This window comes from Sylvia atricapilla, chromosome 12, assembly GCF_009819655.1.
Source record: "Sylvia atricapilla isolate bSylAtr1 chromosome 12, bSylAtr1.pri, whole genome shotgun sequence".
Taxonomy (NCBI): domain Eukaryota; kingdom Metazoa; phylum Chordata; class Aves; order Passeriformes; family Sylviidae; genus Sylvia; species Sylvia atricapilla.
Window position 1 is genome coordinate 3,695,195 of NC_089151.1, and position 27,190 is coordinate 3,722,384.

General features: G+C 47.3%; 1 protein-coding gene across 1 annotated transcript; it reads right to left on the bottom strand.

The window, feature by feature from the left end:
- Window positions 1–47: 47 nt before the first annotated feature.
- Window positions 48–25,790, bottom strand: ATP2C2 (ATPase secretory pathway Ca2+ transporting 2). The gene is made up of 27 exons (XM_066327321.1): window positions 25,692–25,790; window positions 20,388–20,498; window positions 19,647–19,763; window positions 17,817–17,906; window positions 17,331–17,366; window positions 17,169–17,230; window positions 15,828–15,936; window positions 15,602–15,751; window positions 15,139–15,207; window positions 14,755–14,830; window positions 14,407–14,473; window positions 13,093–13,217; window positions 11,203–11,300; window positions 10,152–10,253; window positions 9,227–9,316; window positions 7,732–7,833; window positions 6,903–7,059; window positions 5,125–5,295; window positions 4,692–4,789; window positions 4,550–4,600; window positions 3,864–4,030; window positions 3,133–3,201; window positions 2,937–3,053; window positions 2,157–2,304; window positions 1,475–1,570; window positions 1,030–1,171; window positions 48–389 (listed from the first exon to the last, which is right to left on the bottom strand). The coding sequence occupies exons 1-27, from the start codon at window positions 25,788–25,790 to the stop codon at window positions 277–279; spliced, it is 2,832 nt and encodes a 943-aa protein (XP_066183418.1). The 3' UTR covers window positions 48–276.
- Window positions 25,791–27,190: the final 1,400 nt, after the last annotated feature.

Below are 27,190 nucleotides of genomic sequence, written 5' to 3' on the forward strand. Positions count from 1 at the left end.
CTGTACAGGTGTGAAACTTCTTTTGTCTGGGGCTAGCACAGCCTTCTGGAATACAGATCAGTGTTACAAAAATACACCTGCTCTTGGTTCAAACCAGGAGCCACTCTGGAGGTTTCTGCAGACAGCTCAGGAGTGAGTACAGGAGTCTCTGGTGTGAGGACTGTTGGTACAGCTGCACTTGGGTGCCTTCAGGAAGGTTGTGTGGGTCACAAAGCTCTGGGCTGGGATTATCCAGCAGCACAGCTCTGTTCTGAGTGTGTTTCAGAGCAGTCTCAGTCAGTTGTGACGCGCCTTCGCGTGCTTTGGGGGGCAGCAGCGCTTCTCACAGAGTTTGACCAGCTCGGACACCACGAACACTGAGGAAGCCAGGCCGGTGAGGAACAGCAGGTCTGGGACAGGAGAGAGTGGAGGCGAGCTCAGCTGGGCAGGAATCCCAGCCCAGAGCCTTCCTGCAGCTGGGAATTGTGCTGCTGAACCTCTGGGTACGTGCCCTTGCCAGCTGAGAATTAGAGACAGCATTGCAGCAGAGGGCCACCCACCCACAGCTGGGACAGTCCCCTTGGAGGGTGGAAACAGGGATCATTTGGGATCCCTGCCCCCTGCTCATCACAACAGCTTAATGTAGATGTAACACGGTGTGGTAGGGTGCAATTTGCTGATTTAAATTAAAATCTCTGTTGCATTTCAGCTGGGAAATTGAAGTTTAACCCGTCTCTTTCCAAAAGGAGTGTCTGCATAATGATCCAGGAAATATCATCATAAAGAGCTGGAAAAGCTTGGCATGTCTCCATTTACTCTCATTTGGGTGCAGTAAATCAAAATTCAGCATCTAAACTGGGATAGTATTAAATACTACTACTATTTGGGTACAGCTCTGTGTAAATACACAGAGATAAGAGCTCTTGGTTGATTTCCCCTAGTAGTGATGTGTTGGGAGCTAATAGAGCAAACTGGGAACAGCATCTGCTTTCTAAAGAAACTTTATGGGAAAAGAAAAAACAATAAACCATTATTTATTTTGCTACTTACCTAACACTCCTAAATTCTCTGTCTGGAAGATCTTTTGCAGTGGAGGGATGTAGATAACAGCCAGCTGTCCCAAAAATGACCCAAGCACGGAATACAAGAACATGCGGTTTCGGAAAAAGCCGATTTCAAATATCAACTTTGTCTAGAAAAGGGGAAAAAAATTAAAAGTAACTTTTCCCAATCTCTGTTGGAGCTAAATGTCATCCTGTTTTTTACATTTCATCTCCATTACTTTTTAAGTTACATGAACACTAACTTAGAGCTGTGTAATTGAAAGTATAGTTGCACTTGAACTGCGATGGATCATTTTATCTATATAAAAAGTTGATAAAAAACATACTGCTTTAAATAACATTTAAAAACCCTTACTATGCAAAATGCTGGTATTCTAATGTTTATGTTTGTGATTTGAGACAAGAAATTACTGCTGACAGAGCCATCTCACCTGAGAGCGACATGTCAGGGCATTGAAGAGGTCAAAAAACACAAAACAGGTAAAAGTCATCGTTGTGGTTCGAGGAGTTATGCCTCCTTTTGGATTCTGGAAGCACACAAAAATTCAGGAGTTAGTGTAACCTTACAGAAATATGCCAATTCAATAGAAGAATTAAATGTTCTCTTTAATGAGGCCAGTCAAATCCAAGGGTAGTAAAACAAAGGAGTAAATGTAGTTCTGGTTATTATAGGTAGCATTCAGTTCTCTTTGATAATTTTAAAGTCTATGATCTTATCAACTGTGTTTTAAATTCTTAAACTGATGTGGACTTCGAGTGAAGAACATTCTGAATTAAATTACTGAAACTTCAAGTACCAACAGCAATCCATTGTACTTGGCATTTTCTGCTGGGAAAATGGAAAGTCTGAGATGAAAAGTCCCTTAAAGTATTGATGCCACATCAAGTAAAATGTTTCCCACTGTATATTGGAAGGACCAAATTAGAGGTAACAGAGGGAGGTAGGAGTAGAGCTGGGAGCTGACCCTGCTTTCTCAGCCCTCTGCCCACACTGGTCCTCCTTCCCCGTGGGATGGATTCCAGAAAGTCCTTCTCATGTCCTTCAGAAAGTGCCCTCATTGTGTGCTCCACCTGCCCTGATGGAAACAAGATCCCAGAGCAGATTTCCCTCACCTCCTTCCAAAAGACGAAGAGGGTTCCACTGATGATGATGAGTGCTGACATGAAGATTTTCAGGATCAGGGATTTGCTGAGGATGGTGTCTGTGATGCAGCGGGGGGGCTGCTTGATGGTGTCCCTGTCAACAGGTTCAACCCCCAAACTGCCTCCAAGAGAAGCAGAGAGATCGTGTTAATTCATGCAGGGTGTCCCAAAATGGACATCCTGAGAAACCAGGATGGAGCTGGGGGATGCAATTCTTTGGAACACAACAGGAATATTCAAGCAAGGTGACATAAGCCCCAAAAATGTCACTGATCATGACACTGATACCAAAGGTCTTTTCTGCATATTGAGCTGCTAAAATAACATTAGATTGTCAGACCAGTATCCCACCCCAGAGTGACAGCCAACTGTGGGAGTGTGCATAATGTGGAAACTGTAACTGTATTTAGCTGTAGTTGTAATTAGCAGTTGGATGAGGTTCCTAAGTCTTGTGATTTTGGGGCATATCCCCACTATTCCCTGGGCATTTTACCAGCAGGTGATGCTTTCAGGATAACAAGCCATTCCTAGTTAAAAAATGGAATAGTTAAGTGATTCCACCATAAAACAGGAAAATGCAGAAAATCTCAAGTAAATGTGAAGTGCTTTTTGAAAGACCAGGAGGGAGCAAATGTGCAGCTCATTGAACCACTGATGATGATTGATGAGGAATCACAACAGTTTGTGTTCCTAGGCCAAGTTCAGACCCGTTAAACCCAAGATTATTTTGCTCAGTGGACTCCTCCATACCTCTGTGCTGGCGGCCCATCCATGATGATGTTGATCCATAAGATCTGCATCGCATTGAGTGGGTTTGGTAGGTTGAGTACTGTTGACAAGGTAATTAGGCTCAAAGCTGAAATGCTCCTGCAAAGCACAGAACATTACTCTGCAGGGCCTCACCCGCAAGGTGCTTTCACAGGAGCTGAAGCAAACAGGAACTTACGTGCTCAACTGGAACCGGACGAAATTTTTTATGTTGTAAAATATTCCCTTTCCCTCTTCTATTGCATTCCTGAAAGGGAGAAGGGAGTTTATTAAGTCAAGAGCACTCACACAGTTTTACACTGAGCTCCCCATGGCACTCAAAACACAAATTGTCTTTTGTAGCCCTTGTTTCAGTGGAAAGCCAGAGCCCAGCCCAGGAGGAGGTTGTCAGTGCAGCTTCTAACTGACAATTCCTTTATCAATGAGTAGATCTGAAAACCTGGGCCCCGTTTTGGTTCATAAAGCAGGCCTGGGACCTATTTATAGACTCACTGTACCCTGCCCACTCTCTCTGTTGTCATGAACCAACAGAGCACTGCAAATTATGTTTTTCCTCTGAGCTTCCTGCATGAGGCAGAGAACGAGGTAGAATCATAAAGGTCGGAAAACACCTCCAGGATCACCGAGTCCAAATTTTGACTGAAAGAAAGCTCTAATCTACCCAACTTCTAGGTGCTCTCAGATCCCCAGGTAGCTACAGCAATGAGAAACCAGGGCTTTCAGCTGAAAGGTGGCTTGGTCAGCACCACTTGGAAGGAAAGTCATTGCCATGGACACAACTAAAGACAAGTCAGAGCCACCCTGTGGCTCTCCACTTCCATTCCCAAGCCTCCTCACGCAACTGCGAATGAAATTCCTGCCGTGGGTAGCCAGAAAGGAGCTGAAGAGTAAGAAAACCTCTAAACCTACATGACTTTTGAGAAGTCATCATCCACCAGGATCATGTTGGCAGCCTCCTTGCTGACGTCCGTCCCCGCCTGTCCCATGGCGATCCCGATGTCGGCGGATTTCAGCGCCACGGCGTCGTTGACACCGTCCCCTGTCATGGACACCACAGCTCCAGCCCTCTGCAAGGCCTGTGGGAGGGGACATGGAAAGCCAGGCTGGCAATTTCAGACTCTGCACTGTTTGCTTTACTCTTCTTGCAGCGAAAGACCAGAAGCTCTGTTTGACTCTGAGGGTAGGACAGACTCGGCACCATACTGAGGACAAAGCTCAGACCAAGAATTTAGGAGACTGTTTTTTTTCAGGAATATGGAGAATCTCACAACCACAGCAGAAGTTAGAAGAGGGGGGTAAAACCCTCAGAAATCATTCTGCTGATGTTATAGTGCTAATACCTCACTAGGTTTTTTTGTACGCCCAGGCACAGACTTGCAAGAAAAATAGAACCATAGAAGATCCCACAAGGATCATCAAGTCCAATTCCATAGCTAATACCTTCAGAGAAACAGTGCCAAGTTCTCTGGCTGGGGTTTTACAGTCCTTTAGTTTGACCTGGTGCTGCTGGGGAAGACCAGATCATCCAGAGAACTGGGGCTCCCTCCCCCTTGTTTTTGTGGGATGTGCAATGAATTTCAGAGGCTCCTCAGTACCTTTATTATTTTTAGTTTGTGCTTCGGACTTGTTCTGAAGAAAATGGAAACCTGGAAAACAAACAAAAAAGACAAAATATAATCTCATATTAGATGGAAGCTACTGGAAATAGGCTTTTTTTTACACAATCAAAGCCATTACATTTTGAACAATGGAGGAGAGCTCTGCCTCTGCCAGTTGGTCCAGCTCTTCCCCAGACATGGCTTTCAGCTTCCCATTGCAGAGACCAATATTCTGTCCTGCAAAGAAAAGAGGCACTGACACTCTAAATATCAGTGGATTCTATAATCCTATCAATGCTATCTGTGTGTTTTAAGAGTCTTACACTGAGCTTTTGCCATTCCTGGTGCTAAAATAGTGGAACCAATTTACTGGAATTTGGCCCAGAGTTTGTAGCTGCTCTATACTCCACTTAATGTTTGTTTCAGTGGAAAAGCAAAAACTCAGTGACCTTTAAAGCCTTCTACTGCACACACAAAAATTATTATAAAGTTGATGATTGAGGGAAAAAAAGCACTTGAATGATGTGACAGATGTTACCACAGACCCCCAGGAAAGCAGCAAAGTTTGGTACCTATAGCCACGGCTGTTTCCAGGGCATCTCCAGTGACCATCTTCACTGCCACACCAGACTCGAACAGCACTTGAACAGCTTCTCTCACTCCAGCCCTTGGGGGATCAATTATTCCAACCAGACCCAGAAATGTTAATTTGCCAAGTTCTGGACCTGAAGCCAAAGCAAGTACTGGTAACAGAGGGGAGAAAAAGAGGACAAGAGGAAACTGTTAATGATGTATTTTCATGCTTTAAATGGAATATTTAGAGAAGATATTAAATTGCCTGTTTTCCAGCAGAAAAGTCATTAAAAGCAGATCTTTAGTCATTACAATCAGATCTTGTATAGACACAAAAATTCAGCCCACTAAAGAATAGTTCCTCTGAATGAGAGCTTTTCTGTTTGACATGTTTCTCTTAGGATTCCTTTCTTTCTAATTTTAAGCTGTCTACCATGTCTTCCCTAAATGCAGACAGATTAAATCTGGACAGTGTTTTGCTAAACCAGACACTATTAAACTACTAAGTTAAACAAGAGCATTCCTGCAAAAACTTACACTTTTTAAAAAAAAACTAAAAATGTGAAATGTAAATTCAGCTAAACCAATGAAACTCCCATCATGTAAACACTCAGGCTCTGAACATTTTCTCTCTGTTCTTGGTGCACACCCGTTATCATTCAATCACCCTTAAATCACTCAAGGATATTTTGCCAGGGGTTCATGTCAGTGTTGCTTTGATGATGGAATTAAAAGCTGCAGCAGCTGCCTGAGTTAATCACTTCCCTTCAGAGCAGCAATTTGCCAATGCCACGAGGGCAGATGATTTGGATATTGTAAATCAAGCGCTGCACAGGAGTTCCTAACCACAGGACATGGGGTGGGAGAATCTGTACATGAACTACACCATCCTCCAGATGCAGCTGCCAAGGCTTGTCCTCATCTCCTTACGACCTGGGAGTGGTGTCTGTTACTGTGTGGAAGTCTGAGGTGTTGCTGAGGGGATGTTTCTGGTGATGGAGGTGACACGTGGATAGAACTCCCGTGGGCTGTGCACTGACAGGCAGCTGGGATCAGGAGATTGAGAGATTTGGGCCTAACAAAGGGTTGAACCGAGCTTCAAACAGAAATCTCAGCGCCCAAATCCATGTTTGGAACTCCTTTCAAAGTGGCTTTTTGTTGCTGTCTGCTCCAAAAACAAAACCTGGTGGAGCAGGGCTTAGATCAGGCCCAGCACAAAGCTCTGCAGTGCAGCACCCTGAGTGTATCCCACACAATCACAGCACTCCATGGGACAGAGACATTCACATTTCCAGGGCTTGTTTCTTGCTTTCAAACGCACTAGTTTAAACCCAGGGAAAAAAAAAAAAAAAAAAAAAAAAAAGAAAAAGGTAGACCAGCAGACCTAAGACACAGCCCTTGGCATTCTAACAAGTGTTGGAAAAAGATCATGAAAGTGATGCTAAGAACTGAGGGCTAATCTGAAACAAGGGAGATTTATACTGGAGATTAGGAATAAATTCTTCCCTGTGAGGGTGGGCAGGACCTGGCACAGGTGCCCAGAGAAGCTGTGGCTGCCCCTGGATCCCTGGAATGTTCAAGGACATTGGATGGGGCTTGGAGCACCCTGGGACAGTGGAAGGTGTTCCAGCCATGGCATGGATGGGACGAGATGAGCTTTAAAATCGCTTCAACTCAAACCATTCTGTGATTCTGTGAGGACTGAGCCTCTGCCCATCCTGACCACAACAGAGAATATAACCTGTCATCTTAAGAGACATGGGCAGCAAGGACTGACCTCGAAGTCCTGAGGAGCCCATTCTCTTTTCCTCCTGCTGGTAGAGGGCTTTTTGCTGGGGCGTGAGGGACAGTGAGATGCCACCACTGTTGTACAGGGTGCAGTGCTGGATGACTTCTTCAAATGCTCCTTTCATGAAGTAAATATCTTCCTGATCCTTTAAAGCAAGGAGAGAACACACTTCATCCAAAAAAAAGAGCACATTTTAAATGAATTAAGTCTTTAATGGTAGGTAGAAAAGATCCTGTTTCCTCTTTTACCTGTTTCGAGAGATGCCCAGGAGCATTTATTATGGATAGGATGGGATATTTTTGCTCTGGCCATTTTTCATGTTCAGCCCTCACAGACATCATGGTAATGAAAAGGTTGGTGAGTTTTTAAACCACAGCATAACATCAGCCAAAATGACCTCCTTAACCCAGTAAGGGATAAAGGGCCAACCTTTTCTACCAAACACCAGACCTCTCTCTCCCGTCAGTTATCTCTGAAAAGCTTTTGTTTTCCTGCTCAAAACACGGTATGAGAAGTATTCTCTCCTCCCATTCAAACAGTTTTACAAGCTAAAAATCCACCCAAGCTGGGAATTTTGAGGTTTGCTCCCAGTTCTCCCAACATAGTTAACTCCTGAAAATGTTATTTGCTGAAGAGATAGCATTTCATGCCCATTGTTGAGGTGCACAATTGGAAACACGAAACCAGCCCCTGCCTCTGTTTGCTTTACCTGATTTTTCAGTGTGCATTTCACAGCCATCCACCTCTGCTCGGAGCTGAATGGAATTTCCCTCCCTCTTACATGAATGTTCTTTATGTCAGCTAATTCCTGATTTACCTGATTTTTCAGTGTGCATTTCACAGCCATCCACTTCTGCTCGGAGCTGAATGGAATTTCCTTCTTCCTTACATAAATGTCCTTTATGTCAGCTAAATCCATCTGAAGAAAGGTAAAACAAAAAGAGCACTGTGAGGCTGGACATTGCCAAAAACCTGGATATATTTTCCATATCACAAGGATTGACTGTTGACTGTGTCTTTTCAGGCTGTCGAATACCACACAGCTCAGGAGAAAACATGAGGAGAGCAAAATTCATATTTAAACCCCTTATTTTTCCTTTTGGTGTTCCTAGTATGGGATAAATTAAATTAGAGTTTGAAGCTTGATTCCTTATAAATTTTTAAAGAATTAGGGAGCTGCCCTGCCTTTTTGTGAGGCTTTGGGTCAAAGGAGGATCAAGTTGATTCTCTAAACCTATGGCAAAGCAATGGGCTGAGCAGATTTCTGGGTTATTTCCCAGCAACTCGACTTGAAAGAAGAAAGGAAATAGCAAATAACAGAATGGTCAATGGTGGATGTGGTTTTGAATTATTTCCTGATGAATTACACTCAAAAAACAATTCACAACAAAACCTTTCAACCTAAATCAATAGACTCCTGCTCCAGCAGAGTGTGTGGGTGTTCCAGGTGAACTGGGAGAGACTGGAAGCTGCTTTTGACAGCGTTTGTCCCCAACTCCCACCAAACCAAAAGAAAAGAAAAGAAAAATAGGAAAGACAGCCTCCCTCATATTCTGCTCTTGCCTGGCTACTGAATTGCAGAGCAGGAGAAAGGCTTTAACTCAAGATTCAGGCAAACAAAATGCCATTATTTAAAAAGAAAAAAAAATTAACAATCATAATTTCACTGCTAGAGTCAGGAGCTTTAAAAGCAGGAGGTAAGATCAGATGTGTGCAGGGGCATCATTTCATCAGGGACCTCCTGTGCTTCACAGCCCACCCGAGGGCTGAGGCCATGGCTGCTGACACTGATGAGGTGACCCTTGAGGTGTTTCACAGCTCTGCCCAGGTGTGTAAATGCAATATTCATAAAAACATCTTGTTTTACATAACTATGACTAGGAAAAGGTAAAAGCCAGCAGCTGACCCAAAATGAGGGTGACCCTCTGCCATGCAGTGTGGCCTGGACTGTTCCTGCCCATTTTTAACTCCTGTATTCCCTCCTGGACCCTTAATTGGCACGTGCAGGAAATATAAAAAAGGCTGTTCTGTCTGAGCCCAAAAGAAATGCATTACCCAGCCTAAGTGCAGGACTAACCCAGCCAAACAATGATTGCTGTCAGCACAGGAGCTCAAGGAAAGTGTTTGTGCACGACTAGAGGCTGACTGGGAGAGGCAACATCTGTCACCTTGGGCAGGGGAGACAAGGGAGGACTAAAACCAGTCTGGGGGATCTAAAGCAGCCTCACTCTGCTGCCAGGCTTCACAAATCCAGCTTTTCATTCATTTATTTATTTGAATTGCAGGAAAAATTTAAACTTTCAGGCTCTTACCTTCATGGCCAGGGCAATGAGGGCTCCTTCTGTGGGTTGTCCTATCACACTGTTCTTCCTGATCACGGCGTTGTTGACTACACAGCCGGCCTGGAGAGAAGGACAGCTTTACAGGGGCTATTTCTGTCATTACTGCAGTCACAGCTTCACTGGAGTCACAGCTTTTCCATCTCTTTAAATGAAATGTTGGAGGACTGGGGAATGAAAGGAGCCACATCCCAAAAGTTTTGGGGAAAGGTTTCCCCGCAGCAGCATCACTTGAGATCACTCCTTGTGTTTTCTAAAGCCACTTAATCCATGAGATACACCGATATTTTGGTAAAATATTATGTTTTGGATAAATTAACATAAAGAAAACATGAGGTATAGCAAATGAGCTTGATAGATCATGAAAATGAAAGCTCAGTCTCTCCTGCTATTGTTTCTAATGTGCAGCATGAATAAACCAGGACATAATCTCCATTTGAGATTCCAGCTCAAATCATTTCACCACCCAAACACTCCACTTTAGCCTACAGCTGAATGTTCAAAATTTTATGTAAAGCTGACACGAAACCCAGAGAACATCACAATAAATTTATAAACTGACTGTGTAGCTGGCTAATGTCTAGAATCTCTGCACATTAAAAACCTGAACAGGGTAAAATGTATTGGTTTCTACTCTGCTAGAATTGTATTTTTATTCAGAATATCATTGACTCCTGAAGCTGATGGCTGTGGTCTCTCCCTGCATTATGATCACTGCCCTTCACTGCTAAGCTTTAGGAATTCCATCACACTCAGTCTTTCCATGGGAATGTTTTAGCAAGACAGTCCATTTTAGAATTACAAAAGTGGGTTTTTTTCCACGCTAAATATCCAAAGTTATTTGTGCAGCTGAAAATTGAACGTAACTAGGACAAGCTGGTTCATCACTTATACTTACCTCCACAAGTTTCCCAATGGAGATGTTGGAAAACTCTTTAAGGATCTCCTTGGATGGCAGAAGATAAACATTTCCTTCTCCATTGTAGCCCACACCACTGACCTGAGGGGGGGGGAGAGAGATGGGAAATTTCCCCTTTGGCAGGCAGGATTGGATGCAGATGTGTGAAGGGGGATGCACTCAAGAAAATTCTCATTTTCAAGGAGTGCAGGGGTTCTTTTTCTCTCTCAAAGCAATGCTTAAAGGAAAAGGCCCCAGACAGTGACAATATCACATTAAAATGGCTTTTTAGGGATGAAAGAAGTCAGTTTGTCCTATAGGGAACTTGTTTGCTGTGATTCCAGGAGTCTTCTGCAGCTCAGGGGAGAGATGATTGCAGAGCTTTGGCAGCAGTGGCACCACTGGGTTGGTTCCAGCCCTGTCCTCCTGATGGAGTGCACAGTGGGCACTGAAGAAGTGGCCAGGATGGATCTGCAGGAGGATGGATCCCAGAGCATGGAGAGGAAGGAGAAACAGATTTTAACCCAATGTGTGTCTGCAGAGGGGCTCTGCTCCCCGTGGGCTGGGCTGCACCATTCCAAGCATGTGCCTGTGCTCACACCACCAAAACAAGGGAAAAGGGTGAGAAACACAGGGTAGAAAAAGCATTTAATTCTGAGTGGGTCACTCTGTCCCAGTGAGCCTATTCCCTGTCTCCTCTGCCTCACATTTTGCATTTTCCCCTCATTTTGCACAGAGAGGAATGAACCAAGCAGAGAATGAAGCTGCTCTTATGCTACAGGAGATGGAGCATCAAGGGTCAGTGGCAGCTTTCAGTATTTACGATAAATGCAGAGAACAGCAGGTCATGCCAGTGAACATCTCTGAACAGGTTTTGTACCCTCAGCCCCACCTCTGTCCCCAGGGCCCCCCAAAAAAATCCCTTCTCTTTAAGAAATGTGCAAGAAACTGCTGGTTTGAGGCTGGGCCAGCCTCCCTCGCTGGGGTCTGAGTGAACCCAAGGCAGATGCAGTGCTGCTGGACTCCAGCAGGGTCAGCTCCTGGTCCCCACCTCTGCCTGGCAGCCGTCCGAGGTCACGAGCCGTGTCACTGTCATCTCGTTGGCAGTCAGGGTGCCCGTCTTGTCGGAGCAGATGACATTGCAGCAACCTGGGGTGGGATGGTTTGGGTCAGAGCAGGTGAAATAACGCAGCCCAGGGGTTGGGAGGAGGGAGAAAAAGTTTCACTGATGGTTGTGTTGAAACTGCGCCGGTGAAAGAGAGGAAAGATGAAGAAGTGGATGAACTTCCTAATCGGGGAGGAAAGGATTTGAGTGCACACTGGGGCACTGGGAGCATCATTTGGGTGTGAGGTGGGGTAGGGGCACCTCAAGAGGGTCACACTGTCTTGGTCAGCGTTTCTGAGTTGCAATCACACAACAGAGCAGCTGCTCTGTTCCAAAAGGACAGACCCAATTCCCACTCTGCCAATGAAGCCTTGCTTGTGTAAATCAGGAATAGCAGCCCTTCCCTGCCTCACCAAGGCTCTGTGAGAGGAGATGGGCTAAAGACTCTCACAAAAAATCCTCAAAGATCGACATCTAAGAGCAGAAACTGCCCCTTTGCTCTGCTTTGTGCCTGTCCTGGTCCAGTAAAGCATATTTTTCCAGAGCCCATTTACAAAATACCACCAAAGGGCAAATCAGCAGAGCCATCACTTTCCAGATAGTTTCTGCTCCCAAGAAGGGAGGAAATTAATACAAAAGAAGGTTCAGGCTCTAGCTTCCTTCCGAGTGTGTCTTCCCTGGCTCTGCAGGTGATCACAGTGCTCAGGCACCGACCCCAGAAGCACAATGACCTCCAGGTAAAAGCCTGCAGGGAAAATAAAGCAGATTGGGCTGCAATTAAATGAATCACACCTTTGAGGGATTAGCAGAGAGCAAAGCTGTGACCTCCAATGCCTTATTTTTAGTTCTTGATAATTAAAGGATTGTTTTTCTCCTTCTCAGAAGTTTTAGCAGGCAGTTTTGGCTGTGCCTTCTCTGCACCTGCAGTTCCGCCTCTGTGGGCGCAGCCCTACCAGAACGAATTCCCTCAGGAGGGAAAAGCTGTTTCAGATGTCCTGGGTCAGGGCAGGGACAATAAAATCGGGGTGATAAGATTCCTTAACTGCAGAACAAACAAGGGCAGCTCAAACAATAGCAGTGTTTCCTAAGAGGACAGGTTTTAGCTGCAGGTTTTGGGAACTGCACGGACCAGGCTCGGTATTTATCGTGCATTTAATGAGTGGTGATAAATAGACACCGTGTCTGCTCCTTCATATCCCTGCTACCCTGACCCAGGGCAGGGCAGCAAAGCCTGGAGTGCAGCCACCTGGGAGTAAGGGGCAAATTAAAGATAAGGGGAGGTGGAAGAACAATTCTATCCCATTTCGTTGTGCCCTACAGCTGTGAGGATGTGCTGGATGCCTTCTCAAGGTCCCCTCTGTCCCTCTCCCCGTGACTTTTTGGAGAGCAGGGAGATGGCCACCTGCAGAAGGATAAATGCCTTTATTTGTGCTGCCAAGCTTGACTTGAGGGGCTGGGAGATTTTTTTTTTTGTAGCCAGACACTGAAGAAGTGGCCAGGATGGATCTGCAAGAGGATCCCAGAGCATGGAGAGGAAGGAGAAACAAAGATTTTAACCCAATGTGTGTCTGCAGAGGGGCTCTGCTCCCCGTGGGCTGGGCTGCACCATTCCAAGCATGTGCCTGTGTTCACACCACCAAAACAAGGGAAAAGGGTGAGAAACACAGGGTAGAAAATGTATTTAATCCTGAGTGGGTCACTCTTTCCCAGTGAGCCCATTCCAAATTTATTTTTTCTGGATCAGACCAAGGCTCCTGAGGCCAACCTGTGGCTGTCCAGCTCAGATTTTGGAGCCTGGCAGGTGACCAAGCCCATGTGGCCTCTTTGCAGCCTTACCTAAGGTCTCTACTATGGGCAGCTTCTTCACAATCACCTTTTTCTTGGCCATGCGCAGCACTCCCAGCACCAGGGTGACGGTGACCACGATGGGAAGGCCCTCAGGGATGGCAGCCACGGCCAGGCTGGGGACAGCAGAGACACAACAGCCTCAGCACGGGGCCCAAACCACAAGAACTGAGCCCAGGGTGCCAAAGGGGCTGAGTTTTCCTAAGGGTCTGAAGGGGTTAACCATTGGCACTCCTGGCACACTGTCAATACAAAATCAGGATATTTATCCAGTCCTTCAACCTTTTCCTGGAGGATGTTGACAGAACAGTTCTTCTTCTTCTTTACATGGCCAAAGAGCAGTGATTTCTGGCCAAGCAGGGGTTTAGAGGCTGGATTTCATTTCATTTATTTAACTTTCTGGGGATGGGAGATGAATATTCCTTGGCCTCAGGGCTCACACATCAGTCACTGGCTCCTGGCCATGTGCAGCCCCTCACCTTCCCTCTTACCCCACCATGTGGGGGACAAAACAAGCTCCCCAAATGTCCCCACCCTCAAAACCTGCATCACCTGATATGCTGGAAAAATCCAGCCACAGTCTGTATATTCAGTATTCATATTCCTTGGGAAACTCTGAGTGTTTCTAGGCATGTGCAAAATGTAATCCAGGAGACTTTAAAAAACCATAGTCTGCCCTCCAAAACTCAGGATTAACCACTTTTCTTTGCCACCACATCCCCCTGGGATACAGGAAGGTGGCACTGAGTCAGTTTGGCTCCTCTGTTGTCTCCTCACCTAGGATTTTTTTTTTATTATTATTTCCATAGAACCCTTTTTAAAATCTTTTTCTTAAGAATTGATTTTAGAGCCATGACAACACCAAGTTAAGAGGTTTTATGGGCACTACTGAAAATTTCACTTTTTAAAATTGTGTTTGATTAAAGGTGGTGTGCATGCTTTTCTGTGCTGTATGAGATGTGCATTCCTTTCTTTAGATATAAATCCTGTAGGAACAGGAAAGAGTAATATTTGCTGTTGGTACACTCCCACTGAATTCATAGCACAGATAGGAAAGGCCATTCACAGCAGGATGAGGCAGAGATGCCAGTGAAGATTTTCAGGATAACAGTTTCTAAAATTAAATAAACCCTCAAGCTTGGTTTTGGTTTTCTCCACTCTGTTTAAACCTCACATTAACTTTGCCAGGGCATGAGATGCATTTTTGAAAGGTTTTTTACTCAAGTTCTCTTATGTGAAATATCCGTTGCTTTGAACAGGGAATTCCATTAGGAATCAAAGAGAAAAGGGCTCTCCAGTGCTCACCTGACTCCAATGGTGAACATGCTGAGGAGACGCTTCCCTTGCAACCAGCCAATGAGCATTATCAAACCTGGGAGGGCAAATAATCTGATTAAAAAAAAAGAATGAAAAAAAATCTCCAACCTGTTTTAGCTGATGTAGAACTAAACCTGTTGCAGAAGCTGCTGTAGAACTAAACACGCAGTGAGGGCACCCAGATCTCTCCTTTAGTTCAACCAAATCTCTCCTGCTGTCTCTGCTGGAAGCCCCAAAGTCCAGGTAACCCAGAGCCAGCAGTGCTTTAGGAAGGGCAGCCCTGGGGCACGAAGAAATTCCACAGCCATGCAAATGTGAGCCTTGCATCCCACTCACCGATTATCCCGAAGGAGAACAGGGTGAGCTGCTTGCCCAGCCTGTCCATGCTCTTCTGCAGAGGTGTCTTGGGAGTCTGCAAAAATCAGAGATTGTTGGTTTTTCTTTGGTGGTTGTGTGGGAGCAGAGGATGATGGGTCAGCCCAGAGCAAGTGACCCACACAGTCCTGGTTGTCAGTACATGGTCCCTTGTGCTTTTCCCACCCTCAGCCCTCCAACAGACAGAGCCTGTCCTGTCCTTCTGTCAGCCACTTGTCCCTCACTCACACGGGCGTTTTGTGACAGAAGCAGAGCTGGTCCCAGTGCACTGACTCCTGGGACTGCTCCTGCTCACAAGCTTTCATCCAGGACATCCCAAATTTCCCCAGATAGGGACTGTGTTACCTCCTCAGCCTGCATCATCTTGAACACCTCGCCAAACTGGGAATTTTCACCCGTGCCAATGACCACGCCCTGAAAATGGGAAAAAGAGAGATGGAGGTGAAAAAAACCAGAGAATCCCAGACTGGTTTGGGTTGGAAGGGACCTCAAAGATCTTCCAGTCCTAACTACTTTTCCATGGGCAGGGACAACTTCCACCATCACAGGTTGCTCCAAGCCCCATCCAACCTGGCCTTGGACATTCCAGGGATCCAGGGGCAGCCACAGCTTCTCTGGACACCTGTGCCAGGACCTCAACACCCTCCCAGGGAACAATTCCTTCCTAATATCCAACCTAACCTGCCCTCTGTCATTCACCTTTTCCAGTTCCTTCATGCCCACACCAAAGGAATCTGTAATCAATGCCCAGCAGAAGATCAATGATGTAATTAATGCCCAGGAGAAGATCAGTGATGTCAGGACTCACTTTTCCCTTCCCGTACCGCACCAGGGTCCCCATGAAAACCACATTGCTCAGCGTGGTGATGTCCCCAGCTTCCAGCAGCACGCTGTCAGTCTTGTTGCAAGGCTCAGCCTCTCCAGTGAAACTGGATTCATCCACCAGCAGATCCGTAACCTAATTCAAAAGATGTGTTTCTGGCACTGTTAAGACAAGGAATTTCCCAGCCAGGCTCGTTCCCAGCTGTATTTACCTCAATGAGCCTGAGGTCTGCAGGAACCCTGTCACCCACAGACAGGTAGATGATATCTCCAGGCACCAGCTCTCGTGCTAGAAGGTGCTGCAGTTTTCCTTCCCTTAGGCTACACGAGGCAAATGAAAAAAAAATGAAAAAAAAAAGCAGAAAGGGAACCAGCTGTGAGGTTTTTATTCCTTCTGCAAGCTTGGGAATGTGGCTGGCAAGAAAGCAAGAAGCCTTGCCCCAAAGAGCTTCCAATGTAAATAGGAACAGAAAATCTTCATAGCAATGAGCAGAGGATTTTGTTCAGTTTGGGCTTGGTTTGATTCATAAACAGATGGGCAGGTTATGGCTGATTTGCATTTCAGAAGTGACTTAAACGTGGTTTATACAATAGAGGAGCAATTAGAAGTTGTGCTTTCGTGCTTTAAATAATGAATTGCAGATTCTTGGACCTAAAAAGAGGCTTTTTAAAGCTAGAATTACCCCTGGCATTCCAGTGTCGCGTTCAAAGTGGAGCCTTCCAGGCAGTTGGATGCTCCTGGTGTCATATCATAAATAAATAAAGAACCAACAGTGAGGTTTGTAAGCTCCAGGGTGAACTTTGGACCAGAGGAAAACCCCACACCTCTTTGCAGGGCAAGGCTCCCCTGAGCCTCACAACTTATTTCTGTTGGCCGCGACGAAACTGATTTGCAAAGACGTAAATAGGAAAAACATTTCCTGTAATTCCCAGCACTGATAACAACATCAAAGCCGTGGGGAATGCGGTGTCTGACCCACCCTGCTGCTGCTGCAGGGTCTGTGACCTGGCTGTGCCTGTGCCCCACACGTGTGTGCAGCCCCAGGTAGGACAGGAATCCTGTCCCACCCACACCTACACTCAGGTGTTGCTTTGTGCCTGTCCTCTTGGGGGAAAAGCTACCCTAAAGCAACAAAATATATACACAGGTGAGGTTTTTCCTGCTTGGGGAGACAGTGACATGAAGGATGCTGCAGGGATGGGGAGCAGGATTTTTCTGGGACCCACCTGTGTCTTAGCATTTATTCATATCCACAGGGTGCTTACTCCTTATTTCTAATTTTTTCTAATTTTTTTCCTAATAATTAAATAAAGATCGTAATAATTTCTGATCAGCACTGATTATTTCATCCCCTTTCCCTGTGACCTGGAGCTGCACCCATTCACAGTGCCACCCTTCCAGGGACTAGGTTCTCATTCTGTGCATGGCAGGATGGAATAATTTTATGGAATGATATTTTCTGGAATAATTTTCTGGAATGATTTTCTTCCCCCATTGGTGCTGCCCTCTCAGCCCCACTCCCTGCTGAGCCCCTGCTGCAGCCACATCTCACCAGTTGCACTCGGGAGGCACCAGCTTGTTGAGCTCTTCCAGAGACTTTTCCGAGCGATATTCCTTTGGAAGGAGAAGGGAGAGGAAAGCCAAGTTACAGCAGAGGTCTCTTGGTCTCTGTCCTGCTGGCCACAGCCACGGAGCAGAGCTCTGCAGAACCCACCTGGATGAAGGCCACGGTGACCACGATGAGCACAGCCTGGGGACAGAGGACAGTTACAGCTGTGGGCACTGAGAGACAAAAATGGGGGCAGGACAGGGGCCACCACCACAGGGGACAAAGGACAGGTGGCAACCACCATGGGGATGGGGGGACAGGGGCCTCCCACCATGGGGACAAAGTACAGGTGACAACAAACACATGGGATAAAGAATAGGTGACATTTGCCAGGGGGATGCAGGACAGGTGATACCCACCGTGTGGATGGGAGACAGGTGACACCCACCGTGGGGATGAGGGACAGGGATCTCCCACCATGGAGGTTAAAGGACAGGTGACACCCACCATGGGGACAAAGAACAGGTGTCCCATACCAAGATGATGGGGGAGAGGGGCAACCCACCATGGGAATGGGGGACAGGGGCCACCACTATGGGAATAAAGGACAGGTGACACCCACCCTGGGGATAAAGGACAGGTGACACCCACCATGGTGATGCTCGCGGCGTCCTCGTACTCCTTGGTGATGACACTCACTAAAGCTGAGGCCAGCAGCAGGAGGATGAGGGGGTTTTTGAACTGAGAAAACAAGAAAAATATGTGATGAGAGGTGCTGGAGCTGAGCTGGCTGCAGATGCCCTCAGGGAGGGTCCCCTCAGGGAGGGTCCCTGGGTGGTTTTCTGCAGGGACCCCCTTTGCACGTGTTCAGGTTTCTGCAGTTCCTGCCCCACGGGTGATGGGTGGCCTTGGGGACCAGCAGGACAAAGCTCCCACCAGAGCACACAAATCCCCCCACTTCTCCCCTTTTTGCACAGGCTTTGCTCCCCTTTGCTGACACACAGCGCAGAGCTGATTCCAAAAGCTTCTTGGATGCACAGTGAGGACAAACAAAAACTTTACTGTCTTTTTAGAATCTGAAACCAGAAATCCTCTTTCATCTTCTTTTTCATTTTTTCTTTAATTAATCTGCTCAAATCTTCGCTGGACTGAGGGCTGAGGGAGTCAGGTGCTCACTTGTTTCACTTTTAAACAGAGATTTTTTAGGCCCTTTTTCCTACCTGAGAGAATCACAGCTCTGTTTGACTGATGTGGGAATTGATGGAAGGGAATTAAATAGATAAAGATATATCTGCCTGCTTTGTGCAACAGCTGTGTGGTGATGCCAGGGTTTGAATTTATTCCTGCCTGGATCCAAAAGTGAAAGTCCCTCCATTTCTCTTTATAAAATCGAGTCAAAAGGGGGTATTTACAAAAATAGCAGCTGGAAAAAGCCACAGCAAGGGGCTGCTGAGGGCTGTGAATGGTGCAGGACCAGAGGCACCAAAAGGTTGCAGGAGGATCAGAGATGCACCAAAGAATCCCTTTGGTGTCCCTGTAGGAGAAACTGGTTCTTAAGGCTGAGCAGGAAAAAAAAAAAAACAACAACAAACCACCACCTCGATTTTTATCAGGAATAAAAGAATCCTTGGAGGGGTTCAGTGATGATTACCAAAAGCTTAAAGAATAGCGATCGTATCAAAAACAGGGATAAACCATGAAATAAAAATGAACTCTTTCAAAGCAACTCAAATCCTTGTGATTCGGTTAAGCAAGAAGTTCAGTCAAACCACTGGCTGGAAATGAAAAATAAAAAAAAAAACAAAACAAAACCAAACAAAAAAATGCCCTTCTTGTCTGGTTAAAAGCTCCCAAAGAGACGTGAAAGATGCATTAAATACTGATGAGAAATAGTTAATAAAAGCAAAACTCAAGGATAACTCAGCTGGGGGAAAAGCAGATAGCAAATCTCACTTTCTGCCTGGCTTCTTGGGGCAGTTGGTGTGAAATTGTGGGTGTCAACAGCACATGGCACCATTTATAAATGTACCTGTCACTGGTGTATCCCTGGCAGAGACCCTAAAACCCCCCTGAGCTCCACAGCTGTCCCTTTTTTTGTGGGATAGCCAAAATCAGAGCATTCTCCAGTTACCACTGGCTCTGCTCAAACCTTTCAGGGATTGATCACTTGCCTTAAAGGGAATAAATGTGCTCCAGCAATCAGGCCCATGATCTACAGCATTTGATTTGTGGGCTGTGGGGAGATAAAAAGGTTCATTTCTGTTTGAAGATGTTATCTGCACCCTCAGTGAGCTGCAAAGGGACCTCACAGTGGTTTTCCCAGGAGAAGGAGCAGTCCCTGTGTCCAGGGCACAGCCTGTTCCAAGGCTCAGCCTCTGGAAGGTGAAACCCTGAATATTTCAATACAGACACTCACTCAGAGCAACCCAGGCAGGTTTTGGTTTTTGCCAAGAAATGAGGATCTGTACAGAGAATCCTCACCTGGTCCAGATATTTCTTCCATATTGGCTCTGTGTTCTCGACTGAAAATTCATTCCAGCCATGTTTCAAGCGGCGCTGGAGCACAGAAAACTCAGAGAGTCCAGTCTGTAAGTCAACCTAGAGGGGGCAAATCCCAAACCCAACCCAAACATTCCATATTATACTTACAGAAAACTCATTATGCCAAATTTATATTAAACACTCATCAGCAGACTAGGCAAGATCTTCATGGCTCAGTCCCATATGAAAAAATAAATCTGTCTGTTGTTTTTTTCTGTTTAAATATGTATTTTTGTTAAACTATGCAATTTTACCATCAGCCACCAGAGAAACCCATGAAGTAAGCACAAGTTAATTTTTAAAAAAATATACATTTCCAAAAGGGAGAAATTATATCAGAGATGACAAATTAGAAATCTAAATTAGTAAAAGGAAGAAGTAATTTCTGGTTGTGCTGTGTATTTAAGGTGAAAACAAAAATAAATAGGACAAAATTCAAAGGGAACAAAATGAGAAGGGATAAAATCAGTTCTGCCTGGATTTAAAAAACCCTGAGGTCAGAAACCAAACCAAAGCCAAGCACTAAAACTTTCCCTGACAGTGGGGACCCTTGAGCCCAGCCAAGGAGAGGATCCATCCCACAAAAGGCAGAGGGATCGGGCACTCCGGGAGTCTGCGAGTCAATTAAAGGCTGATTTTGCAGCTCAGGCCCATCCCACATTCCCAAAGACAAATCCTTACGTTTAAAGCTCTGGCCAAGTCCTCCTTGTGGCATTTACAGGCATCCTTCGGGGGCAGCACCGCCACCTCATTCTCCTGCTCGATTATTTTCAGCTCACACTCCTCTCGGGGCTGTGTAAACACCACAAAGCCATCGTTAGGTGAGAGAAGTGTTAATTAAAGCTTTCCTTGATTAAAGCACCTCCTTGAGTCTTCCCTTAATCCCATTCCCTTCCCTCCCCTCGCCGGCTGGGCACCTTCAGCCACTGCATCACTTCCCAAATCTCAATGCTGTGATAGCAGCTCTAATTAATCCTGACCACAGCCTTAAAACCAGCGGCACGTTCTGGTGCTGGGATGAGCTGGGGAAGCAAAAGGAGAAGCTCATGGTGTTGATCTGCAAAGGTTTGTGCTGTTTGAGGTGTCAGTGTCTCAGCCCAGACTGGATGCTCAGAGCAGGGAAAACACCTTTCCCCTCGTGTGTTAATAACTGAACATAACAAATGAATACAGCATGTTCATAATGAATGAAATGAAATGAAAAAATGTTCAGAATAGAAGTGCATAATAAATGAACTGAAAATGTGAGCTGGAGGTGTGAGCCAGAAGGAAAAGCAAAATCTCCCCTCCTGTGTGCAGGGCTGTTCTGCTCCACCACTGACTCTGCAGCTGCCTCCAGGCAGGATGAACCCTTCCTGCTCCATCCTGGCAGCCAACCCCTCAGCATCCCAACCCCTCCCTTTCAATTCCCTTCACTTCCTTCTCTACAATGCATTTCCCAGAGCAGCAGCATTCCCCAAATCTCTGCCAGGCCCACGATAAAGGCACTGTGATCACTGTGGCAGGCTAAGTACAGAGAGGGAGAAATCTCACCCTTCCCAAGGGGCAGGAGGGAGTTCCATTCCTTTTTACCTTCATTCATAAAGCACAGGAGTGTGTGTTCATTAACAAAGGAACCCCCAGAGAGCATGGCAGGCATTTGGCACTGGCCCCCAGCACCCTGGAATGTTTGCTGTGGGATGCAGTCAGGTCTGGCTCATCCCCCTGCAGTGCTATCTGGGGAATTTTCCCTCCCCTGGATATTCTGGAGCTTTCTAGGAACATCCAGGGCTTTGCAATCTAAAGCCTGAGATACATGCAGAAAACCATAAATGCAGAAAACCACAAATGCCGAGGATGCCCTTGGCTGTTCTCTCTGGTTTCAGTCCTGGAGCTTCTGGAGAGCTCAGAGCATCTCTAAGGCCTGCTCCTGGAACGGGCTTTAGCCAGATCCATCTGTTGCAGCCCCTTTTTATGGCCATCTCCTGACCCACAGCTCAGCTGCCAGCACGAGGGATTCCAGCACCCTCCTGCTACCAGGGGAAAAGCACAGGGGTCTTCTGGGACCCCCTTGGTCTGGGCAGGGATCATTTAAAACCATTTTGTCCCAAGAACAACCTGCCCTTACAAACCCCCAGCATTTTCCCCAAGATCTCCGTGGATTTTCCTGCTCCCTCCAGCTGGTGACCCCATTTTGCCCAAAGAAGCTGCAGCCCTGCTCCCCTTTTTGAGCCATCCTACCACTGGACATCACCCTTATTTCCACATATCCCCAACAGACCTCTGGAGAGGAGACAAAAATACCCCTTCCACGTTTAAAACTCATGATTTATATCCCCGTTTGGATGGCCTGGCTGTACAAACTCCTCAGTTCCCTGTAACTTTGTTGACATCCAGACACTGAAATCCCAAGAGCCGCTTATGGAGGTGGAAGGGTTTGGTGGGAAGAAACCACGGGGCTGCCATGGACAGGCACATCCCTGAATTCACTGAATTCACTGATGAATGTGGCCTCTGCAGGCTCTCCTGTGCTGCAGGTGACACACACAGATATCAAGGTACAGCTCTGCCCTGGAGGAGTTTAAATTTTAATGGAAGCAGCTGGAGGGCAGGAAGAGACCCGGACACGAGGAGAACATGCCTGCAGTCCCCAAGGGCAGCAAGGGAAGCAGGGCCCGGCTCTATCAGAACTATTTACCTTCAGAAAGGTGTGGAGGAAATAAATGACAGAGGCTCTGGATGTGTCTGAGCCTTCTGTGGTTTCTCTGAGAAATGCTGGCAGCTCCCTGCTCCAGGCAGCCAGGGGCTGTTGTGACAGGAGCAGCTTTATTGGGATGAGTTAACTTGCCCTGCTGAGCCTACACCTGTAAGGGATTTTCCCTCATGAACGTGGCATTTTCCCCACCAGAACAGCCCCTGAAGTGCCCAGGTTGGAAATGCAGCAGTGGGGCTCCTCCTCTGCAGAGTCTCAACCCCTCCCACCCCATGGATGTGGGGCACCTGCAGAGCCCCCGTGCCCCAATCCCATCCCACCCCATGGATGTGGGGCACCTGCAGAGCTCCCGTGCCCCAATCCCATCCCACCCCATGGATGTGGGGCACCAGGCAGTGTCCTGTGCAAATCTCCTCAAAAACAAACCTCTCCTCGAGCACTACTGGCTTTTGTATTTACATAGCAAAGCAGATGTGGGCTCTCCACAATATCCATTTTCATCTATAACCTTTATCCTTTTGGCACAAGAGCACAGGCTCCATGCAGCAGGGCAGAAAGAAATAACAAAAGGGGAATTATCAGTTTATCTATTTCTCTGCAAGATCAGGAGATACTGGAGGCTGTAAAGAGCAGCTGGTGTGGCTGGGAGCCACCTCGGAGGTACTTGAGCATCCCTCATCCCAAAACAATCCATCAATTGTGCCACTGAGGAGCCCGTGTGGGAGAAAGAGAGCATGGGGCTTTCTGCAGAGCACACAGCCCTTTTTGTGTACTCTGGCAAACAGCCCAAAATATCAGTTCTCGGGATTTTCCCCCACCTTTGCCCCTGCTGAGGCTTTGCATATTCTTTTCCCTGTCTTAGGTTACTCGGGACCAGTTACTGGCCTGCAATCCAGAGTGGGCTGGGTTATTCAGCCTCCCTTCCAAACATTTAACTTTATCCCCGCCAAAAATGCAATAAATAAACCAAACCACTCTCTCCAAAGCCTTTTACATTTCTTTTTTTGGGTGGACATAGCAGGCAAAAAGATCCATGTTCCACAGGAACAGGCAGAACCCAGAATCCAGCCTAGAGCAGCCCCCAGCCCTGCAGGGGAGGGGCTGGGCTTCCCTATCCAAGCTCCCAGCCCTTTCTTACCACCACCACCACCACGATTTCTGCACTTCCCACATAATTTTCCACTCTCCTCTTGCACATCTGTCAACAGAAATCCAACATTTTTTTACACTAAACAAAGATCTGGTCCCCCTGCTTATAGATACAGACTTCAATATAGTTTTTTGGTTGTTTTAAGGCCACAGGTTTTCCAGTGAAGCTGGTTTGAAGCCCCCAGCTGCAGCCCCTTGAGAATCCTGCCCTGGGCTGTGCCCACTGGGGGTGGCCCTGGTAGGTGGTCAGGGGGAAAGGGAGATGTAAAGAAGCAGTTCCCAAAGGTTTCTCCCACTTCCACACACACAGACACGTGTGGTTGTGCATGTGCACACACACTGAGATGCTGAGAAAAAAAAATAAAATCTTTGACTTTTCTTTGCTGAACTCTTTGCAGATTTCTGCAGGAAACACACAATTCTCATGAGCTGTAAATCAGCCCCACAAAAATCCCCCTGGTTCTGAGTGGGGCACTGCAGAGAAGGAGTTAAAGCATGCACAGCAGAGTCTGGCCACAGGCTGGGTGTGTGCTCTGATGTGCCAGGTGAGTGCCCTGCCATCTCCAGGTGACACCATGGCCACAGGTGAACTGGCCATCACCCCAGAGGGACAGCACTGGGGCTTTCCTTCACAGCCCACTTCGGGCATTTATCCTGCCTGGAGTCCCATCAGATCACCTGGAATCACACCTTTATGGCCCAGCACAGTGCTTTCACCAAAATATTTATAAGGTTGAACATGCTTTGCAACTATTTTCAAGTAAAAAAGCAAAATGCCATCAAGTAAGGGAGAAATGAGTAATGTACCAGCCTAAATCATACTCTGAGAATAAGTTTTTGATTTACCAAGTTCTTATTTTCATTTGCCACTGCTGTCTACTTCCTACCCCATGCCAAAGCTCTCCTCACCTCCCTCTCCTGTTCTACACAGACCACTCTCTGCAAGGGCCAGAGCTGAAATTCAAGAGGGGTTTCGATTTGGAAGTAAATACATGTCACTATTTATTTTGGCACAGCATAAATGGTGCAGCCTAAGAACAAGCCAGCCTAATTGCCAGTGGCCTCCTGCCTACGTGCAAATCAGAAATCTCAGCTTGCCACCAAGCCAGGTTACAGAGATTTTCTGTGACCTCATCAAGATCTTCTTTTTCCTGGGATTTGGAGCTCTGGGTGAGCAGCGCAGAGCAGCATCACCCGATGCACTGCACAGGGTAAGAGTTCAGTGTCTCATTTTCTTCTCCCTGTGACCCCACACTGGACAGGCAAGACTCAGGAAGGGGATGAGCTGGAATGGTAGCTCAGGAAAAGCTCATGGATCCCTCCAAGTGTGTGGATGGAGCTCGTTGGGATGGCAGTGAGGGCTGAAGGAATCAGACAAGTGGGGTTCACGTGGCAGAGCACCCAACCAGTCCTCTGCCATGTGGGAGGAAAAATGGGACTTGAGCCACGAAAGCTTGTGCTGAGCAAATAACCAGATAATCCCAGACCGGAAGATTTTGTGGCAAAAAAAACCCCAAGAAGAACAGCAAAAATGCCACCCAAACCACCACTGGCCACTCCATTTGCACCGAGGACGGGCGGTGAGAGGGCAGGGAAGGGGACACCAGTGCAGCATTTTTCATTTTTCAGGAAAAAAATAAAATTAGAATCATTTTCTCATCATTCCATTTTTCAGGAAAGCAAAGCAGGATTTCCAAGTGGACTCTGGGGGTCTGAGCCTAAACTCTCCTTGGCCACTGGTTACCAGTCCCAACCTGAGGGTCCCAGCCCGGGGGTCCCAGCCCCTCTGCCAGTGACAGCACTGGTGGCAGTGGTACCCTGGGGACAGGAGAGCCTTACTCTCCATCTCCCCTCTTGTGCCCAGGCTCCCAGAGCTCCCACGGCGCTCCAAGGCTCTCCCACGCTTTTCCTCAGTTTGGATCCTCCTCAGAGCAGAGATCCGTGCTCCTGGGCACGATTCGGGGCCTCGAGCTCTGTGCCTTTGGATTATTGCAATAGGAACGAGGTTCCCCACGGCTCCCTGAGCCTGGAGAACAACACCCGCCTCATCCCCGGCTGCCACAGCAGCGACAGCGCCCGAAACCAACCCCAACCACACAAACTATTGCAGCAAGTCCAGGCAAGAGGACTCAGGCCATCCTCACCTCTTCTCCCGGCTCGCCGCTTCCCAGGGGCTGATATTTCTGCACGAAGCGGAGGAGCCACCTTTTCTGGAAGAGTTTGGCCAAACTCCCTTGGCCCATCTCGGCCCCGGGGCTGGCAGCAGCGGTGGGGCTGGCTCCGGCCGCCCGGAGCTCGGCCTTACCTGCGGGGAGAGGCACCTGCAGCCGGCCAAGTCCCGCCTTCCCCGGCTCCCGAGCCCCAGGGAGGAGCGCTGCTTGAGCTGCTCCCATCAATGGGGCCGGGCAGGTTGTGTGTGTGTGTGCCACCACCGTGCTGGGACACCAGGCACGCCTCTCTGAGCGTGACACGCACCTGAAGAGCAGGTTGGGGTTTGTTGGTTTTCTTTTTCTTTTTTTTTTTTTTTTCCCTCTCCGCCCTTCCCAAGATAGGGAAGGTGTTTCAACAGGGGTGTGAGCGAGGCAGGGGCAGGACAGGTTATAGGTATGGCAGAGCCTGTTTGTAAACTTCCAGTCCTCCTTAGGAAACGCTCCAGTCAGCACAACGCCGCGGTTTCTAGGTGTTTACACCAGGGATGTGTGATGTGGGGATTTGTGATGGTGGTTTATGAAACCCACAGTGTTGTGTCTGTGCTTTGTCGGAGCTCGACACGCCGCTAAGGTTGGACTTGGGTGTCCAGAGCTGGACTTCAGTAATCCCTCTGTGTGTTCCTTCCAGCTCGGGATATTCTCTGGTTCTGTGATTCTAGGATTGATAAAGCTCACTGGTTGCATCATTCCCAAAGATTTACGGCTGCCGGTCAGAGGGCATCACGCCCTGGTTTGCCCCAGGAGACCGACATCCTCCCCCAGGTACTGTCACTGCAGGATCCACTTACCCCTAAACTGTCCCTGAGGTGTGAACTGGGAGATGAAGATCCTCCTTAGACAGTAAAAACTGCACCACCGAGGGAACAAAACTCATTTCCAGCCAGACAAAAAAAAAAAAAAAAAAAAAAAAAAGATGTGCAGTTTTCTGCAGGAAAACAAGAGTTTCCTCCAAGGACGATGTCCAGAAAAACTACACATTTATTTTGCTCTGCACCACGATGTGGCCAAACCCCGTGACCTCTGTGGCACCCAAAACCTGGCCAGCCATCACTAAACCTCTCCTTTTCCGTGGAGAATCTCAGTGTTTGCATCCCAGCAGCTCCAGGAAAAGCCCCTGGATGCAGCTACAGAGAGCAGCCACCGAGATGCTGTGGAGGGAGAGATTTCTTCCCAAACCTCTGGGAAAACAGCGATTGGGAAACACCCAGCAAGGAGCCGGGACCTTGGAAAACACAGCTGGGGCTTCCCGGCTCCCTCGGTTGAGCAATGCTTTCGCAAGGATCCCAGCTGGATGCGTCAGGCAGAGGGAGGAAGTTCCTGCATCACCGAAACATCGCTCCTTCCCACGGGAAAGGAGCCAGGGCAAGCGCTGCGCTCTGATTTTCGGGAATCTCACATCCAAGGCCCTGCCCAGGGTTTGGGCAAGGTGCTTA

What these genes read in the sequence shown, in the direction of transcription:
- ATP2C2 (XM_066327321.1), bottom strand. Translation starts at nt 25,790, where the DNA reads ATGGGCCAAGGGAGTTTGGCCAAACTCTTCCAGAAAAGGTGGCTCCTC. An exon ending in GCGGCGAGCCGGGAGAAGAG is followed by an intron (nt 20,499 to 25,691) that starts GTGAGGATGGCC and finishes GTGTTTACACAG; the next exon opens with CCCCGAGAGGAGTGTGAGCT. An exon ending in GTGCCTCCCGAGTGCAACTG is followed by an intron (nt 15,937 to 17,168) that starts GTGAGATGTGGC and finishes TGCCTCGTGTAG; the next exon opens with CCTAAGGGAAGGAAAACTGC.